Below are 17435 nucleotides of genomic sequence, written 5' to 3'. Positions count from 1 at the left end.
GGAAGGCTGCAGCCAATCACCTCAGCAGAGGCACAATGCGCTGCAGTCTCTGTCTGTCCCTGGCCCCACACAGTGATGGAGGAGGTGAGGGTGGACTCAATAATGGACGTGTAAAACTGCACCATCATCTGGACTGGCAGCTTGAGTTTCCTCAGCTGCCGCAGGTGGAACATCCTCTGCTGGGCTTTCTTGATGAGGGACCTGATGGTCGGCTCCCACTTGAGATCCTGGGTGATGCAGGTGCCCAGGAAGCGGAAAGAGTCCACAGTGGTGATGGGGGAGTTCGTCAGGGTGAGGGGAGGCAGGGGGGCTGTGACTTTCCTGAAGTCCACGATCATCTCCACTGTCTTCTGGGCGTTGAGCTCCAGGTTGTTGCTGCTGCACCAGGACACCAGCCGGTCCACCTCCCTCCTGTAGGCAGACTCATCGCTGTCCGAGATGAGTCCGATGAGGGTGGTGTCATCCGCAAACTTAACCAGTTTGACGGAGTCGCCTGAAGCATTCCATTTTATCTAAAAAGTAATACTTTAGTAAATACTTTATTTATATATATACTTTTTTATATTATGCATATTATTACTTTATAATTGATCATATTTATAAAATCATATTAAGAAAGTGGATAACAATTTTTTTGGTCTGTTACAAGTTATGGGGAGAAACACCTCCCCTCCAAATAAGGTTGAAAAGCCTTTTGGCGTTTATTAATCTAATAAATAATTAATCTAATAAATATGCATAAACAGGCGGCTCTTTCCCGCTCTTTCAAGAGCCGTTAAGGCTTTTTGCAGCAGCAGCTCATATGAGTTAGAAGCGCATGTTATGTTCACATGTCAGGGTTAAAACTGTTTATTATGGGACACTTAAATAATTTTGTGTCCTTAACTAAAAGTTGTAAACAAAAAAGCGGCCCTTTCGTGCGTGTGGTGGCTCTTAAAAGAGCCGTTGTTGAGAGTCAGGCGCTTTAAGCCCTCTCTCCGCGGATGCGTCGGGCCAGCTGGATGTCTTTGGGCATGATGGTCACCCTCTTGGCGTGGATGGCGCACAGGTTGGTGTCTTCGAACAGACCCACCAGATAAGCCTCGCTGGCCTCCTGCAGAGCCATGACGGCGGAGCTCTGGAAGCGCAGGTCGGTCTTGAAGTCCTGGGCGATCTCCCTGACCAGGCGCTGGAAGGGCAGTTTACGGATGAGCAGCTCGGTGGACTTCTGGTAACGGCGGATCTCCCTCAGAGCCACGGTCCCGGGCCTGTAGCGGTGAGGCTTCTTGACTCCTCCGGTGGCCGGGGCGCTCTTACGCGCGGCCTTAGTGGCCAACTGCTTCCTGGGGGCTTTGCCTCCGGTGGATTTACGGGCGGTCTGCTTGGTTCTGGCCATGTTTCTAGTGTCTCGTCTGTGAACAGAGAAGAGGAACTACTGAGGAGCTGCAAACGAGCTGTTTTTAAACGGGCAGCCTCACGCGCACACACAGGAGCGGGCTCCGTGATTGGTCTGCGTCAAACTCTGACGCACAGCGCCGCCCAGAGAGGCACAGCTAAAGCGCTTTCTATTGGAGCTCGCGTGTTTGAATTGAGCGCCTAAAGCTGAGCGGGACGGCTGTGGAGGGGGCGGGGCTATTGTTCCACGAGGGAAAAGAGGCAGTAGACCAGGCTCCACACAGACACATGCAGCTATATCCTGATCTCTGATCCTCTGTCCCAATGAACCTACTCCGCCTCTTGTTGTGTAGTTGTGGATCATATTCACACTGTCAAGTCGCTCACGAGTGGAATCCATCTTTGGTTTAGTCAAATTCCTCATCTTACTATATTTTCTAGATTGAATACCTCCGTGATCACCTTTTCACATCTAAAGTGGAGTCATTGAAGATAAATGACTCCACTTCCTCGCCTGGCCCTCCTCCGCCCCCCTCCCTCCCTCCTGGCCGATTTTTCTTGTTTTGTCTGATTTTTCTGTTTGTTTTTGTGTGTAGACAGCACGGTGGCTGAGTGGCAACACTCATGCCTCACAGCAAGAAGGTTGGTTCGATCCCCGGGTAGCCCAGGCCTTTCTGTGTGGAGTTTTGCATGTTTCTCCCCGTGTCTGGATGGGTTTCCTCCGGGTACTCCGGTTTCCCCCATCAACCAAAACATGAACACTCTTCGAGACAACTGTTGTGATTTTGGGCGTTACAAAAATAAAATAAAATGAATTGAATAGAATAAAGAGGGGCAAATGGACACCATCCTTTTTTGGAGCTCTGTAAATCGCGCACGTGATGGCGCGCGCACACAAAAGAACAGGGGCTTTTTGGCTCCTGGTTCAGGGCAGTTTCTCTCCAAACTGTGGGCCCAGTCCTTCATCTAAGTGTTGAGGACACATTTTGTGCACTTTCACAGAGCGTCAAAATGCGCACGTCGTTGAGGTTTTACGCACACTCCAACGCGCGCAGTTATCACACGCCTAATATACAGTCTACGCAAATAATAAAGGCGGTTTATCATAAATAGGGGCATTAAAACATTACTTTGTGGCTGTTATTGTACCATAATCTGGTTCAACAGAAGTGGCTCTTTTCTGTGAGTGTGTGGCTCTTAAAAGAGCCGTTGTTGAGTCTTGGAGCTGCTTTACTTGGCCTTCTCGGTCTTCTTGGGCAGCAGCACAGCCTGGATGTTGGGCAGCACGCCTCCCTGAGCGATGGTCACTCCTCCCAGCAGTTTGTTGAGCTCCTCGTCGTTGCGCACGGCCAGCTGCAGGTGGCGGGGGATGATACGGGTCTTTTTGTTGTCACGAGCCGCGTTTCCCGCCAGTTCCAGGATCTCAGCGGTCAGGTACTCCAGCACGGCGGCCAGGTACACGGGAGCTCCGGCACCCACTCGCTCTGCGTAGTTTCCTTTGCGGAGCAGCCTGTGCACACGGCCAACAGGGAACTGCAGCCCGGCCCTGGAAGAGCGGGACTTCGCCTTGGCGCGCGCCTTTCCTCCTGTTTTGCCTCTTCCGCTCATGGTAACAGTTAAACTCACTGAAGATGAGAGTGAATGTGCCTGGACTCTGAGCGCAGCGCCTTTTATGCGCAGGAGCGCGCGCGTTTCAGCGCTGCACCAATCAGCAGCCGCACAGAGGGAGGAGCTCAGACTTTTACCAAACCCACAACATCCCAGAGTCTGGGCACACGATCTGTACAGAAATATTTACATTACAATTGGGTCTAAAATCTATTCCAAATGCTGTCATCAGCACATTTACCATAAATGTGCCAAAGTGTGCTGTTTTCACCAGATGTGCACTAGCAGCCTGACAACACTTGAACACACTTGACTGTGGACACGGGAGGGCACAGACTTCAGGTGCTGGGTCCTCCACTCTGAGACACAAGGGTTTAACATAAGGTCTAGCTTCAAATTTAGATTACACTTGTCAGCTTCGGGATATTTAAATAACATGTCTGATCAATCTTTTAGTGATTCCCCATCAGAAAATTTAGAGTGCACCTTAAATACCTACATGTCAAAATGTATTTGAGTTCGAAATTTCTTTGAACATCACCAGTGTGTTGCATAAGTACGCACAGAAATAACAGAATAGCTCTTTAATGAAGTGTGTGGCTCTTAAAAGAGCCGTTGGTGTGTATATTCTCTGGAGTCCTTTACTTGGAGCTGGTGTACTTGGTGACGGCCTTGGTGCCCTCGGACACGGCGTGCTTGGCCAGCTCTCCGGGCAGCAGGAGGCGCACGGCGGTCTGGATCTCCCTGGAGGTGATGGTGGAGCGCTTGTTGTAGTGCGCCAGGCGGGAGGCCTCTCCGCCGATGCGCTCAAAGATGTCGTTGACAAATGAGTTCATGATGCTCATGGCCTTGGAGGAGATGCCGGTGTCGGGGTGGACCTGCTTGAGCACCTTGTACACGTAGATGGCGTAGCTCTCCTTCCTGGTCTTTCTCTTCTTCTTGCCTCCTTTGCCGGCGGTCTTGGTCACGGCTTTCTTGGAGCCCTTCTTGGGCGCGGACTTGGCGGGTTCAGGCATGATTCTGATCGGGATCAGCGCACACTGAGGGCACAGTGGCGCAGCCGCTGCTTTTATGCGGGCCTCGCTGCGCTCTGATTGGAGGAGCCCGTGTGCGCGCTGGATGTGCGGGGTGGGGGAGTCGGGCTTCTTTACTGATTTTAGGAGGGAAACGGACAAAAGAAACTACCGCGGTAACGCGGCCCCCTCCCCCATTTTCAGATAGAAACGTGTAGTCCCCCTGAAGTTATTAGCAGAAATATAACGTGATGGTTTGAGTTTTGTGCTTTTAGCGCTTCACAGTGTATTTCTTATGTAGGCTGTTGACATGTTCTTTTGAGCAGGTCTAGGCCTGACAAAGAGGATTATGCACATACCTTATACACCTTTTCTAGCACAGAGACAAAGTTTGACTGTACAAAGAAGCTCAAATAAAGAACACGTGTGGTCACCTCAGTATTTCACACCTTTAAAGATGCACACTGTACACTGCTATACTGTTTGAATGTTTGTACATGACATTTTGAAATGGATGAATAAATGAAATAGATGCATAAAAATCCTCCAATGGAGTTTTACGCGCACCAAGATTCAGAATGATCCAGTTTGGTTTGTCTATTAACTTTCCCATTTTTTTTTTTTTTTTTTAACTCAAACGGGTGTATTTTTAATTTAAAGTTGTATTGCTTCTATGGGTTAGTGTTTCATCACTGTTGATAAAGTATATACAGTGAACAGAATAAAAGCTCTTGAGTGGCGTGTGTGGCCCTGAAAAGGGCCGTTGTGTCGTGATGAGGAGCAGAGTTTAACCTCCGAAGCCGTACAGAGTGCGGCCCTGTCTCTTCAGGGCGTACACTACGTCCATGGCGGTCACAGTTTTCCTCTTGGCGTGCTCGGTGTAGGTCACAGCGTCACGAATGACGTTCTCCAGGAAAACCTTAAGAACTCCGCGGGTCTCCTCGTAGATCAGACCAGAGATACGCTTCACACCGCCACGGCGAGCCAGACGGCGGATAGCGGGCTTAGTGATGCCCTGGATGTTGTCACGGAGAACTTTACGGTGACGCTTGGCGCCTCCTTTCCCCAAACCTTTGCCTCCCTTTCCTCTTCCAGACATGTTGAGTTCTCTGTGAGTGTGAACACAAGATGACTACAGACTCGGAGCGCACGAACTTTATTCACTGACAGAGGACGTGACAGAGAACAGGGGCTCTCTAGCTCCACCAACTGGACAGTATGTGCACAGACACATTCAAAACATTAAACCAACTCACATTTCCCGCTATTTTTGTTACCTTTTTACATTCAGGAAATATGAATACACAATTTGAACATTCACTTCTGTACTTTGATCAGTGTGACTTTGTCTTTTTGTTCTAATTCTTTCTTTATATAAACATGTTACTGTGTATATTTACACACATGTGTCTTCTGCTGTTACTGATGTTGTGTAGTGGCACAAAATGACACAAGAGAATCACCGTTACCGTTTTTGTTCTAGTTGTTTTATTTGGTTGGTTCTTTTATGTTTTTATTTTCTTAATTACCTCACAAGGCCACATTTCTCTCTGTGGGACAATAAATGTTTAAATAAATGTGCAGTGAATAAAAGGCAGCTCTTTAGTGGGAGTGGGGGCTCTGAAAAGAGCCGTTGTTGGTGCAGTTTTCTGAGCGGGGACTTTACTTCTTCTTGGGGGCCGCTGCCTTTTTGGCTTTGGGCTTGGCTGTTTTCTTCGGGGTCGCTTTCTTGGCTGCAGGGGCCTTCTTCGCCGCCTTCTTGGGGCTCTTGGCGGGCTTCTTGGGGCTCTTGGCTGCTTTCTTGGCCGCGGGCTTGGCTGCGGGCTTCGCTGCCTTCTTCGGGGACTTCTTGGCCTTCTTGGGGGAGGCGGGCTTCTTGGCTGCCTTGGGTTTCTTGGCGGTGGCTGGTTTCTTGGCCGCGGGCTTCTTGGCTTTAGGAGCGGCTTTCTTTGCGGGCTTCTTCACCTTCTTGACGGTCTCGGTCTTGTTCATCTTATAGGAGCCCTTTTTCTGGACCAGAGTGCCCTTCTCCAGCAGCTTCTTGACGGCGAGCCTGACCCGAGCCTTGTTCTTTTCCGCATCGTACCCGGCGGCGGACAGAGCCTTCTTGAGCGCGGGCAGGGACACGCCGCTGCGCTCTTTGGAGGCGGACACGGCTTTGACGATGAGCTCGCTGACGCCGGGGCCGCTCTTCTTGGGTTTGGTGGTTTTCTTCTTGGCGGCTTTGGCCGGAGCCGCGGCGGGAGCTTCTTCTGCCATTGTACAAGTGTCACTAACAGAGTGAGAGAGAGAGAATGGAGTGTCCCGGGACAAGGAGCGCACTTAAACACACCGTGAGAACCGTACAGACTCAACCTGGCACAGGCTGCTGCGCGCGCCCGCGCTTTTTATGCGCCAAGTGTCCAAAGTTAAGATGGACACTGTCCAGGGCGGACAGAGACGGGAGGAGACATGGGGGCATTTTGACATTATGATAAAGTCAAACAGAGCTTCGTGTGGACCGTGTCTTGTTTCTAAAACAATCCAAAGCCTCATTCACACCTGAAGGACATTCTCACTCCTTTTCCCTGTTTAGACACATCATGAAGCAAAGATTCAAAGTGTGTGCGCTGAGAGGCACGTGACTTTAGCCGCTGCTGCAAACATACATTTTGTAATATCTTTAACACAGCAGTGCACTTTACAATACTATAAGACACATTACAATGATTATAAAGACAGCCCTGTGTGAATCTCAAGCAGAATGCACTGTTAGGGATTATAAACAAACTCGTTCGCTGCGCCGTTTGTAGGAGGATGTATGACAAATTTGAATCACTGATGCGAAAAAGTCTAAGTTTCATGGGAGCAGGCCTAGTATAATATCTTAGTCCTTCAGTATTATGTTCAACATTATCATGTCATTCTCCTATTCAGATGTCTGCTCTTTACAGTGTGTGTGGCTCTTAAAAGAGCCGTTGTTGAGTCTTGGAGCTGCTTTACTTTGCCTTCTCGGTCTTCTTGGGCAGCAGCACAGCCTGGATGTTGGGCAGCACGCCTCCCTGAGCGATGGTCACTCCTCCCAACAGTTTGTTGAGCTCCTCGTCGTTGCGCACGGCCAGCTGCAGGTGGCGGGGGATGATACGGGTCTTTTTGTTGTCACGAGCCGCGTTTCCCGCCAGCTCCAGGATCTCAGCGGTCAGGTACTCCAGCACGGCGGCCAGGTACACGGGAGCTCCGGCACCCACGCGCTCTGCGTAATTTCCTTTGCGGAGCAGCCTGTGCACACGGCCCACAGGGAACTGCAGCCCGGCCCTGGAGGAGCGGGACTTCGCCTTGGCTCTGGTTTTACCGGCGCCTTTTCCGCGTCCAGACATTTTGTTAGAGGAGGAGTGTAAAGTGTGAGAGGACTTTGGTGTCTGAGAGCGCGCACAGGCGGATATATAACAGCTCTACTGATCTCTGATTGGACAGACTGAACGTTAGTCCAGGCGGCCAATCAGACACTGTGCGCTGGCGTTTAATAATAAAAAAATATCTACATCAGCGCTGTTAATATTGCTGGTTACATTTGTTCCCTCATACAACCACCTCGACCTTCAGTCCCTCAGTGGTGATATCACAGAGGCTGAAGTGATCCAAACTATTAAACAGTTAAAGACTGTGAAAGGTCCAGGCCCTGATGCTCCCTCCTCCAAAAGATCAGACTTTTACAGACCAAATAGTCCAGCATTGACTGACAGGTAAAATGAGGCTGTGACTGTGAAGAATTTATGATGATGTAATGAACTTGTTGTACAAAAAGTGATAAATGTGATATAAATAACTATAGACATCTAACAATCCTGAATACAGGCTCTAAGATTTTAGCTAAAATCCTAATGAACCAATTGACATATTCTAGACAAGAACATTTAGAGCAAAACAAAATGGAGTCATGTGGGATCATTCAGTCTCAGGGAGATAATTTACCGTCCCAAAGAGGAGCAGAATGAATTCATAGTTAGTTGGACCAAACAAAGACCAAAGGCCTTTGATTATATATCTCATGACTACATATTTTATTTATTTTTTATCTGTTTATCTTTATTTATACAGAGGGACCAAATGAGAGCACTTGGGCTCTGTTTAAAATACAATACAAGCAGAAAAGTCCATATAAAAGTTTAAAAACAGGAGCAGGTGTGAGTATAAAAGTTTGTTACCAGATTATTAAATTGCGACTGTAGCACCAATGTGTCCAGTTTTGCTTAATAAAAGTTGAATATACTGCAAAGAAAAGCAAAACATCAAAAAACCTCTTTGACGTCTCACTTTCGGTGCAGCTCGTCCTTATACAGTCATGTGATCTGGTATTAAATGTATTAGTGGTTAACAAACAGGTGAGATGTTCTGACAGTTTTTGAAGTCGTCCCTTATAAATACATTTCATAGTGCTGTTCTCTTCTAACAGACGATGGCAGTCAATCCACTTTTACATAAATAAAACAGTGATGAGCTTGAAATCCATCTCCTGTGATAAAACACATAAAGCACTATTTCTTTTCTGTAATTTATGGTCAGTCATGGTCGGGTTGAAAATAAATAATATATTGAGTAAAGGTAAGTTTACTGTAGACTTAGAATAACAAGAATAAGAGTTGTGTAAAGTTCTCTCAATGCTCCCTCCCATTTTTCATCTGCAGTTTGACATATAGCCTGAGTAATAGTCTATTCTCTCCTCTTCTTTCACATGAGGATCATCTTAGAGCACACAGGCTGCAGATTATAGTGAAGAGCAGTACAGCCGTCAACCACTGACTGGACATATGCAGAGTCTGACGCTAACACACGTAGCTCCTCAACTTCACTTTTATCACTGAAGCTACACTGTCCCTGCACCTGTCCTCTGCAGAAACACAGTGTGGAGTGACTTTACAAAGGTCACTGTGCGTGTTTTACTAAAGCTACTCTTTTACCTCATTGTAAAACTTCAGTAATTAAAAATGTCAAGGAGGAAGCAAACGGAGCGAGTGTCTTTTTATTAGAACAAAAACATGGTTTAAGCTTTTTTGTTTTTGTGAAGCAGTTTTGCTTGACAAAAACTGATGTAGCCAGAGCTTTCCTAAAAGAGGTGTAAAACAAGGATGTGTGCTCAGTGCAAACTTATAACTGATCACTATTAATGCTTTTATGTCGATCAAACAGGAACAGTGCTTTACTGGTTTTAATGGTAAAGTTTCTGCTATGGGCTATGCACATGACAGAACAGTCAGTCTTAAAGGTCAAAGTAAATGTTTGAACCAGTCACTTAACACGGAAAAGAGTAAAAGAGTATTATTATTTCAGTCCTACCACCCTTATAAAAAAAATAAATACAAATGAATAAACTTTGTAAATTTTATATGGGGAACACTGAGGGAAATTACAAAAAGAGATCTTTTCAAAAATAAAAATAGGAGGACTGGGACCTTAAAAAGGTGCAAAATGTTCTGTTTCCCATCATGCAGCAGTGGACTTATATCACACTAAGGGAAGATAACAGCTGTGTTCTGGTCATTTTGGTTAAAGCCACATTTCTTATCTGTAGTACCTCCCATCTCAGGAATGTGTGACCCTCCATTCTGGAAGGATTATAAAACACTCACCTTCTTGGACTTTTCTTTAAATTTCTTAATGTGTAACAGTCACTCTGTAACCCCCACTCCCCTCCACTGGGAGGAGTATAAAACACTGGTACAATCTCATCTTGTTTAGACTCTACAGTAGACACAGCTTAAGACTCTGCTTCAGACACTACTCACTTGACTCTCTTTTGAATTTTGCTGGACGCTGCCTTTAACCCGAGTGTATCGCTGTAACTGATAATAAAGATCAACAGAACAATCCCCATGTCTCTGCGTCTGTTCTTCATGCAACAGAACAGAAACCAACATTTTATTTTTCAATAAATGAAGAAGAAGAAATGGTGGCTCCGCTAGAAAAGCACTTCCACTTTGGTGTGACATTGGAATCACACCGGCCTTTTGTAGTTTTATTAGAGAATAATGTTTAAAAATGTTGGCTAGTTTTCTGAGACTCCCACATTAAATAGTCTACAAAGTGTTGCATGTTGACTTTATATTGCTCAGCTGGTATTCCTTCTTAAACCCACTGGTCCAGAGTCAGTTTTGGAGGTGTTGTTGATAAAGTGGAGCCATAAACATGTTGACTTTATATCATGCAATACTCTATATGCTACTATTTGCTGGAGTGTGCAGGCTGAGGGAACTTTCGGTGTGTCACATTAAACAGCGTAAAGAGGCTCTTTGCCTCCACCTGCTGTTTATTTCACACATGTGCACTGCTTTAGGAGCTGTGTGCTGAGCACTGGACACTAATCGAACAATTGTGACTAGTCGACTATAACAAAATAATCATAGTCATGTCTTGATAATCATAATTTTTATCTGGAGTATACAGACTTTAAAACACAAAAAGGATATTTGTTATAACAATTTTAGATTTTCATCAGTAATACACTTTTGTAAATATTCTCTATTTTGAAGCTTTCAGTCACAACATTACAAGCTTTATTTGATTAATGATGTATTTAAAAATCATACAGTGTATATAGAAATAATCCAAAACTTCATCGCCGGCTAGTCGACTACTGAAATAATCATGGCAAGACACCGCATCAGAGGTCGTTGACACCAACAGGCAGCTACAGAAAGAAAAGACATGACCACTATGGTTACCACATCCAGTTAAACATTTTAATTTAAAAATGAACTGTATGTATGTTTGCTATTTGCGAAGCATAGATTCAATTTATAACAGGTATTTAAGATAATAAAATATTCACAATAACCATGCAGGGACATCTTTAATTGTTATTACATTTGAAAGTTTTAAATCAACATGTATTTTTGCTTTTGTTGTCATTAGCTCTGTGTAACCATTAGCATAACATAGCATAATAGTGCATTTATAAGTGCAAAGGCTCAGTGGCTGCAGGAGCAGGCTCACAGAAGAGGGTGGACAGGAGGAATAACTAAAGGCAAAATAACATTCAGATCATTATTTTAACTGCCAGATATCAAACTTTAGCCATTCATAGGGTGCAGCCATATTGGATTTACTAACTTGAAACCAGCAGTTAGTTTCTTTTTTTAGATGTCAGCCATGCATGTTTCAGTAATCTAACAATCTATTCAACCTTTTCTTACAGTTAGCAGTTCACAAGCCTATGTTACCAATGCTCCCACATGACAATTCTCCATGAATATACAAAAGCATGACACGATACAGTACAACTTCACAAACCTGATGCGATGTGGGGGACATTTGCACACTGATTGTGTTGTGATAACACTCTGAAGGGGGAGTGACTTAGCATGGAGAGCAAAGGGAGGGGTGCTCCAGTAGTGTCAAAAATGAAAGTGAAAGGAATTAAAAATGTTAATAGGTGTTGTTTTTGGTGAATCTCTTAATTTTTTCAGAATCTTGGACGCATCTGATTTAGATTTCCCCTCATAAAAGCTTTTATTTATAGCTGTCTGCAGTATCTCAGTCTCCTTTTGTTAATTCTCCCTTTAATTATGCCTGTCTGCTTGCCCCGCCCCCTTCTGCCCTAAAGCCACGCCCCTCTATATAAACCGTCGCCCGGCCTCTTCCAGATGTCGGAGCTCCGCGTCTGCTCCAGGCTCCAGGCTCCAGGAGCGGGGACAGACCGCAGTGTAATCCGAGCCCCCGAGCCTCCTCTGCCCGCCCGCCCGCCCGCCCGCCCGTCCGCCCGCCTGCGCTGCTCCGCTCCGCTCGCTGTATTTTTGGGATGTTTTAGCTCTGGGACAAAGACACGTTTCCAGGCGGGGGACTGTTCTTCTTTTAGCAGATGTTCATAAGGAAAACACTGCGGAAAGAACGAGAAGAATGACGGAAAAACTCTGAAACGCGGTAAAAAGTTTCAAGCTAACTTCCCTGTGGTTGTGGTGCTATTTTGGGCATTTTAGACTGGCATTATCTCAGTTTAGTTTAGATAAAAGCCGAAATACGACTTTATTTGACTCCTAACAACTTAACAGACAAGTTTAGTCGCTTTTTTACGGGTTTACTCTCACCTTGTTGTAATTTAACCGTTATTTTCCACTAATTTGGAGCGTTTTTCTAAATTACAGACTCAAATTCCTCAGTCTTTCGTCTCGTACTTTTAATGAGAGACTTCCCCAAAACAGAAGACACGTGTAAAGACATTTAAGCCGCATATTCCCGTGTTTTCTGACTAAAATCTGTACCTTTTTTTGTTAAATTTAAATACATTTTGTTAAACTTTGTGGTCAGCTGTTGTAAATCAGTGCAGCACGAGACGGTCCTCCTCACCGACCGCAGGTCACCATGGCAACCGCACAGACTGGCACAGCCAGGCTAACGGAGCTAAAGCTAAAGTCAGACGTTTTCAACATAAAGTCATTTGATTTGTTATTTTTGACAAACTGATTCAGTACATTAATTTTACCATATCAAATAAAGCTAAAATCATGTAGGAAGGAATTTTGTTGCATCGTAGTTTAGGCAAAAGTGCAACATTTCATCATTTATTAGCAAATATTTAACGTTAGCCTAAACTGTTACACTTTAAAGTTAAAGAGATTTTAAGTCCATTAATGTCCCATGGAGGCTTGAGGATGGTGCTCCTCCATAGTCTAAAATTCTCCTCCATAGTTTAAAAAGAACATGGACTACACATTGCCATAACAAAATATTTTTGTTGCTCCTTGTATTATTAATTATTCATTATTATCATGGAGGAAGACGTTCTCAAGTTTGTTACTTAAGTCGATTTTTTCATGGGGTTTCTTTTATGATAGTTTTTTTTTTTTTTCTCTCGGTATCTGTACTTCAGCTTAAGTAATAGTATTCTCTTTTAAAAAAAAATATTTATGAATAAAAAGTAAAAGTATTTCAGGCACATCTTGAGATCTAATACATCTTCAGATGTAGTGATTTGTGCAGAATCTTATTCAAACAATTGAATTGATAGCTTTGTCCTAGTCATTTTTTATTTGCATGTTTTTATTTGCTAAAGCTATGAATATGTAAAAAAAAACAAAACTCTCAGGCTTTTCAGCAGGTCTCAGATAATAGTCCGAGCAGGTAGCTTACCTTTCAGCCCTGTTTAAAAATGTAGCGGAGTAGAAAGAACTCACTTTATAGTCTACTCAAGTAAAGTACAGATATGTGCAATTTGTATTTAACAAAGTAAAAGTAGTAAAGTACTGTACTTATGTTCTATCACTGGTCATTAACATGAAAAGTAAGTACACTGTTAAAAAAGACTGCTTAAATATGAAATACAGGAAATAAGTGACATTCAAACTCCACAAATCGTATGAAAGAAAATTATAAATGTCAAAGGTATTTGTGCCATTATAGTCTGCATTTCAGTGTGGCCCATCAATTTTGTTCATTCACCTGTACTGTTATTTAATACTTTTCTTACAGTTTTCCTTACTTTTATATTGTTCCCTCTGTATTCTCTGTACAGTTATGTCTGAATATGACCTGTGAGAAGTCATATGTGCTGCTGACGCCACGGCCTGCGTCATGCATCTTCCAAACGGCCGACGAGAAGGACGAGCTCCCTGGAGTTGGGGACGAAAGGTAACGATGAGCTGAACAATATTATATTGTATAAAAATTTCAGACCTGATAAATGGAAAGAAAAAAAGCTTGATGCTTGATACTGATTCTGATACACAATGATGATAAAAACAACGTTTTTTTTTAAACAAAATACTTTCTTCGATATTTTGATGGGGTCTTCTTATACTATTTCTGATATAGATAAAAGTCATCCAAAAACTATTCAAAAAAGGTACAGATTTGTCTCATTTGTAATTTTTTTTAGTATCGAGTAGTACTTGTTCAAATGAGTATCTAGGTTTGATTTGTTTTTGGCAACTTTTGGAATATAAAAGAAAGTACTAGCACAGTATTGACAGTCACATTCTATCGTCTAAAAAATTTGTGTTTTTTTATTATTGTGGTATCGGAGTCAGTATTGAGTATCACGTATATTTGTTAGAATTGAAATCAAGTTTGAAATTTTTGTATTGTGAAAATACTGACTTTTTTGTGTTAGTTGGTTTTAATCTTTATGAAATAGTTCAAAATAATCTCACACTGGTCTTTATTCAGTTGGATGTAAAATGTTAAAATCTTTCACACATTAGTCACAGAAGCTTATTTGTCCACAGTGTCCTGGAGATGCTGAGTTACTCCAAGTTCTCAGACTTGGAAGCGTGGCTGTGTATGCCCTCCTCTCTGCGTCTTCCTCGCTCCCTCGGCTCTTCCTCCTCCTCCTCCTCTTCATCACAAACATCAGTCAGATCCTCCAGCTCTATCTCTGGGTCTGGCTCTTCCGCGCTGCCCCTGAACACATCACGGGCCTTAAACGCCTCACAGCGCTCCCTCTGCAGCCACAGTGGAGATGGGGAAAGGTATGAATATACAAACTGTACTGTGAAAACAAACTACGGATCTATTTTTCTCAATTTGCTGTAGTTATAAATATTCAAAATAGTTTTAGAAAATGATACTAGCTATCCAAATAGAAACCATTCATTTATTGAGGTCAGTCAGGGCAACACTACAAATAAATGACTCCTTATCGGCATCTGCACCTCCTTGAATTAAAACTCAAATAAAATCAGTCAAGAGACATATCTAGAAAGAGGAAATATAACAGAGTAATAACTGAAGTCTAAAATAAACTGTGCAAATGAAGATTTTGAACTGCTGTCATTTTAACGTGTGTGTGCGCGCGCGCGTGTGTGTCTATAAGTTGCAGTTATATCGTCTATACAATAAAATTGAGGTAGTTGTTTTTTATACATATGGAAAATTAGGAATAAAAAGTATTAATGATATTTCTGTACTTTTACTGTGGCTTATCTTGGGTGTAAAAATACACCTAAGATAAGCCAAGTATGCAGCTTTTTCCCCCCCAAAAAATACACAAAAATAAAAGCATGTTTTTCTATTTTTTAGTGCTACATAAAATATCCATAATGAAAAAAACACGCATACCTACTCTGAGCAGCCACAAACCTGACTCTTAGTTGGCCTGGAAGAGGGGCACCTCCTGCTTGTTTCCATGGAAATGTTGTTCCTTTGGCTATAATATTCCACAATATGGCATAAAACTCATCGGAGAATGTTCCGTGTGTGATTTTAACTTTCTGTTTCCATGGACGCGTGCAGGTGACTTTCCACCCCCAAAAACATACTATTACGATTTAAGTTTCAAATGAATCTAAACTTGTCAAATTTACACAAATGAAGATATTTATTTGGAATTTTAACTCATGAGCCCAGGGGGTTACTACAGTTCATTTTTAACTTTAAAAAAAAAAAAAATCTCTATCTATTAATCAGAAATGTGCTAAAACATGGAAATGTTTTAGTTAAACATTTTTGTAATTGTTATGACCCAGGTGGACCAAACCATACTAAAGAGAACATGGGAATAAAAAGGGTAACAAAAAGTTGAATAGTTTTTATTTTAAGTTAATTTTAATTTACTTTAAAATGCCAAATATCCTCCTGTGCCCAAAAAACAGTAACAATAGAAAAGTGGACCTTATACGCCCGCCAGATAGAACAAAATGACCCCGTACTGGGCCTTGCAAGCTGATGCCGACCTCATTCAACTAAAAGCAAAAATGTCCCCAAACTAACCTTATCAAACAAAAGGCGAAAACAGAACCGCCGGTCCCACCAGATCAAATACAAAAGACTAACTGCAGCGAATAGGCACGGTTCGGCCTGCAATGAGCAGCAGTCAGAACAGTGGAGCACACAAGACGACGAGTGCAACCCAGGTGTGCAGAGGGCGAGGTGGTGAACAGTGAGAGTGAGCAAGAGTGAAGAAAACACGCCATGGATAGGCGGCCTATTTATAGTGCAACCAGCCACACCACAAAACAATCATGAATATAAATTACACCCAAGGTAATGTGCAAAGGGATGACAGCTCTTAACATAATCATTAGTGAGATAAACATTTTGAGCAATATTGTTCAGATTTAATTTTGCAATAATCTAGTGTAGTGTACAATAATTTACTACTCAGTTGCCTTTGAACTTATTATACAAAATGTACCCTTGTGAACTTTAAGCCATGTTATAATGCTGTTACCTCCTCAGCCACAACCTGGGTTGCGTTTTGTTTTGTTCACAAATGTTTGAGTAAAACTTTATTTTTAGTCTGTCTACATTCCCAAGGCTCAGAACGCTCTGTTGCACCTTGTGATGTCATGAAGCCATATTTTTGGCTACCTTTTATCTTTTGTTTAGCAGAGATTGGTAATTCCATGGCTGAACATATCCAAATGATTCTAGTGAAGGTGTGTGGAGTTTAAAAACACCTGTTACCACATGACATCACAAGTAAAACAGAAGAACTCAGCCTAAATATGTGGGTTTATATGTTTAACCTGTGTGAATGAAACAAGACAAAGCTCCATGTATGTTTTTGATAAGGAAACAACATCGATCAGAAAATCAGAAAATAGTATAATATGGTCTTTTTAATCATATATAACCTTTGTGTATACATGAACAGCATACTTGTGCCATACAGCCTTAACTAAACACACATTAATCTTTTATAAATTGGAGGAAGTGCGTTCTGTGGTCTTTGGCTGTACCTTACTGTGCACTTGTTCCTGTGTCCATCAAAATGTCCTTAAAATGTGGTCACTCTAAATCTCTATAGAACACTCACTGTGATGAATGTTCCTCTAGATAATTACATTTTCTCAAAAAACAACACGAAAATACATGCGTTTGAATGAACAGGGAGTGGTCCAGATAAGGTCTAAAGGAAGTCACTGTTTAGACAAGACTCTAATGTACGGAAATGCAGACTGGAGATAGGTCACATGCCAGAGTTTAAATTTAAAATATATTATTACATCCTCTGCTCCTCTGACCCTCTCCTCTGCATCTACTGCTCCTCTGCCCCTCTCATCTGCATCCTCTGACCCTCTCCTCTTCATCCTCTGCTCCGCTGACTCTCTTCTCTTCATTCTCTGACCCTCTCCTTCTCTCCTCTGTCCCTCTGACCCTCTTCTCTACATCCTCTGCTCCTCTGCCCCTCTCCTCTTCATCCTCTGCCCCTCTCCTCTGCATCCTCTGCTCTGCATCCTCTGCTCCTCTGACTCTCTCCTCTTCATCCTCTGCTCCTCTGCCCCTCTCCTCTGCATCCTCTGCCCCCTCTGACCCTCTCCTCCTCCTCTGCCCCTCTGACCCTCTCCTCTTCATCCTCTGCTCCTCTGCCCCTCTCCTCTTCATCCTCTGCTCCTCTGACCCTCTCCTCTTCATCCTCTGACCCTCTCCTCTTCATCTTCTGCCCCTCTCCTCTTCATCCTCTGCTCCTCTAACCCTCTCCTCTTCATTCGTCTTGGTTCAGTCATGGTTGACCATGGTGACCTATTT

The 17435-nt window shown here is 43.2% G+C and overlaps 5 protein-coding genes across 5 annotated transcripts in view; 1 reads left to right on the top strand and 4 right to left on the bottom strand.

Annotated features, from left to right (window-relative positions):
• Positions 1-964: 964 nt before the first annotated feature.
• LOC129457207 (histone H3) lies at positions 965-1375 on the bottom strand. Its single transcript, XM_055229852.1, has one exon. It carries the CDS (start codon positions 1373-1375, stop codon positions 965-967), a length of 411 nt encoding a protein of 136 aa, XP_055085827.1.
• Positions 1376-2571: 1196 nt separating this feature from the next.
• On the bottom strand, positions 2572-7362 carry LOC117387184 (histone H2A type 1-A). The gene is made up of 3 exons (XM_033984616.2): positions 6978-7362; positions 5067-5081; positions 2572-2995 (listed from the first exon to the last, which is right to left on the bottom strand). Exons 1-3 carry the CDS (start codon positions 7349-7351, stop codon positions 2605-2607), a joined length of 780 nt encoding a protein of 259 aa, XP_033840507.2. The 5' UTR covers positions 7352-7362; the 3' UTR covers positions 2572-2604.
• LOC117387180 (histone H2B 1/2) lies at positions 3609-4029 on the bottom strand. Its single transcript, XM_033984611.2, has one exon. It carries the CDS (start codon positions 3996-3998, stop codon positions 3624-3626), a length of 375 nt encoding a protein of 124 aa, XP_033840502.1. The 5' UTR covers positions 3999-4029; the 3' UTR covers positions 3609-3623.
• Positions 5658-6254, bottom strand: LOC117387171 (histone H1-like). The gene has a single exon (XM_033984598.2). The coding sequence runs from the start codon at positions 6252-6254 to the stop codon at positions 5658-5660; it is 597 nt and encodes a 198-aa protein (XP_033840489.1).
• A 4420-nt stretch (positions 7363-11782) lies between the features above and the next one.
• The window catches only part of ankfn1 (ankyrin repeat and fibronectin type III domain containing 1), an 89010-nt gene continuing 83357 nt past the window's right edge, over positions 11783-17435 (top strand). Inside the window, exons 1-3 of the mRNA XM_033984280.2 lie at positions 11783-11891; positions 13480-13595; positions 14192-14434. Coding sequence (XP_033840171.2) covers positions 13492-13595; positions 14192-14434 — 347 coding nt within the window. The 5' untranslated portion in view covers positions 11783-11891; positions 13480-13491. The remainder of the gene's footprint in view (positions 11892-13479; positions 13596-14191; positions 14435-17435) is intronic.

The sequence above is a fragment of the Periophthalmus magnuspinnatus genome, chromosome 19, assembly GCF_009829125.3.
Source record: "Periophthalmus magnuspinnatus isolate fPerMag1 chromosome 19, fPerMag1.2.pri, whole genome shotgun sequence".
Classification (NCBI taxonomy): Eukaryota; Metazoa; Chordata; class Actinopteri; order Gobiiformes; family Gobiidae; genus Periophthalmus; species Periophthalmus magnuspinnatus.
This window is presented reverse-complemented; position numbering and strand designations above follow the sequence as displayed.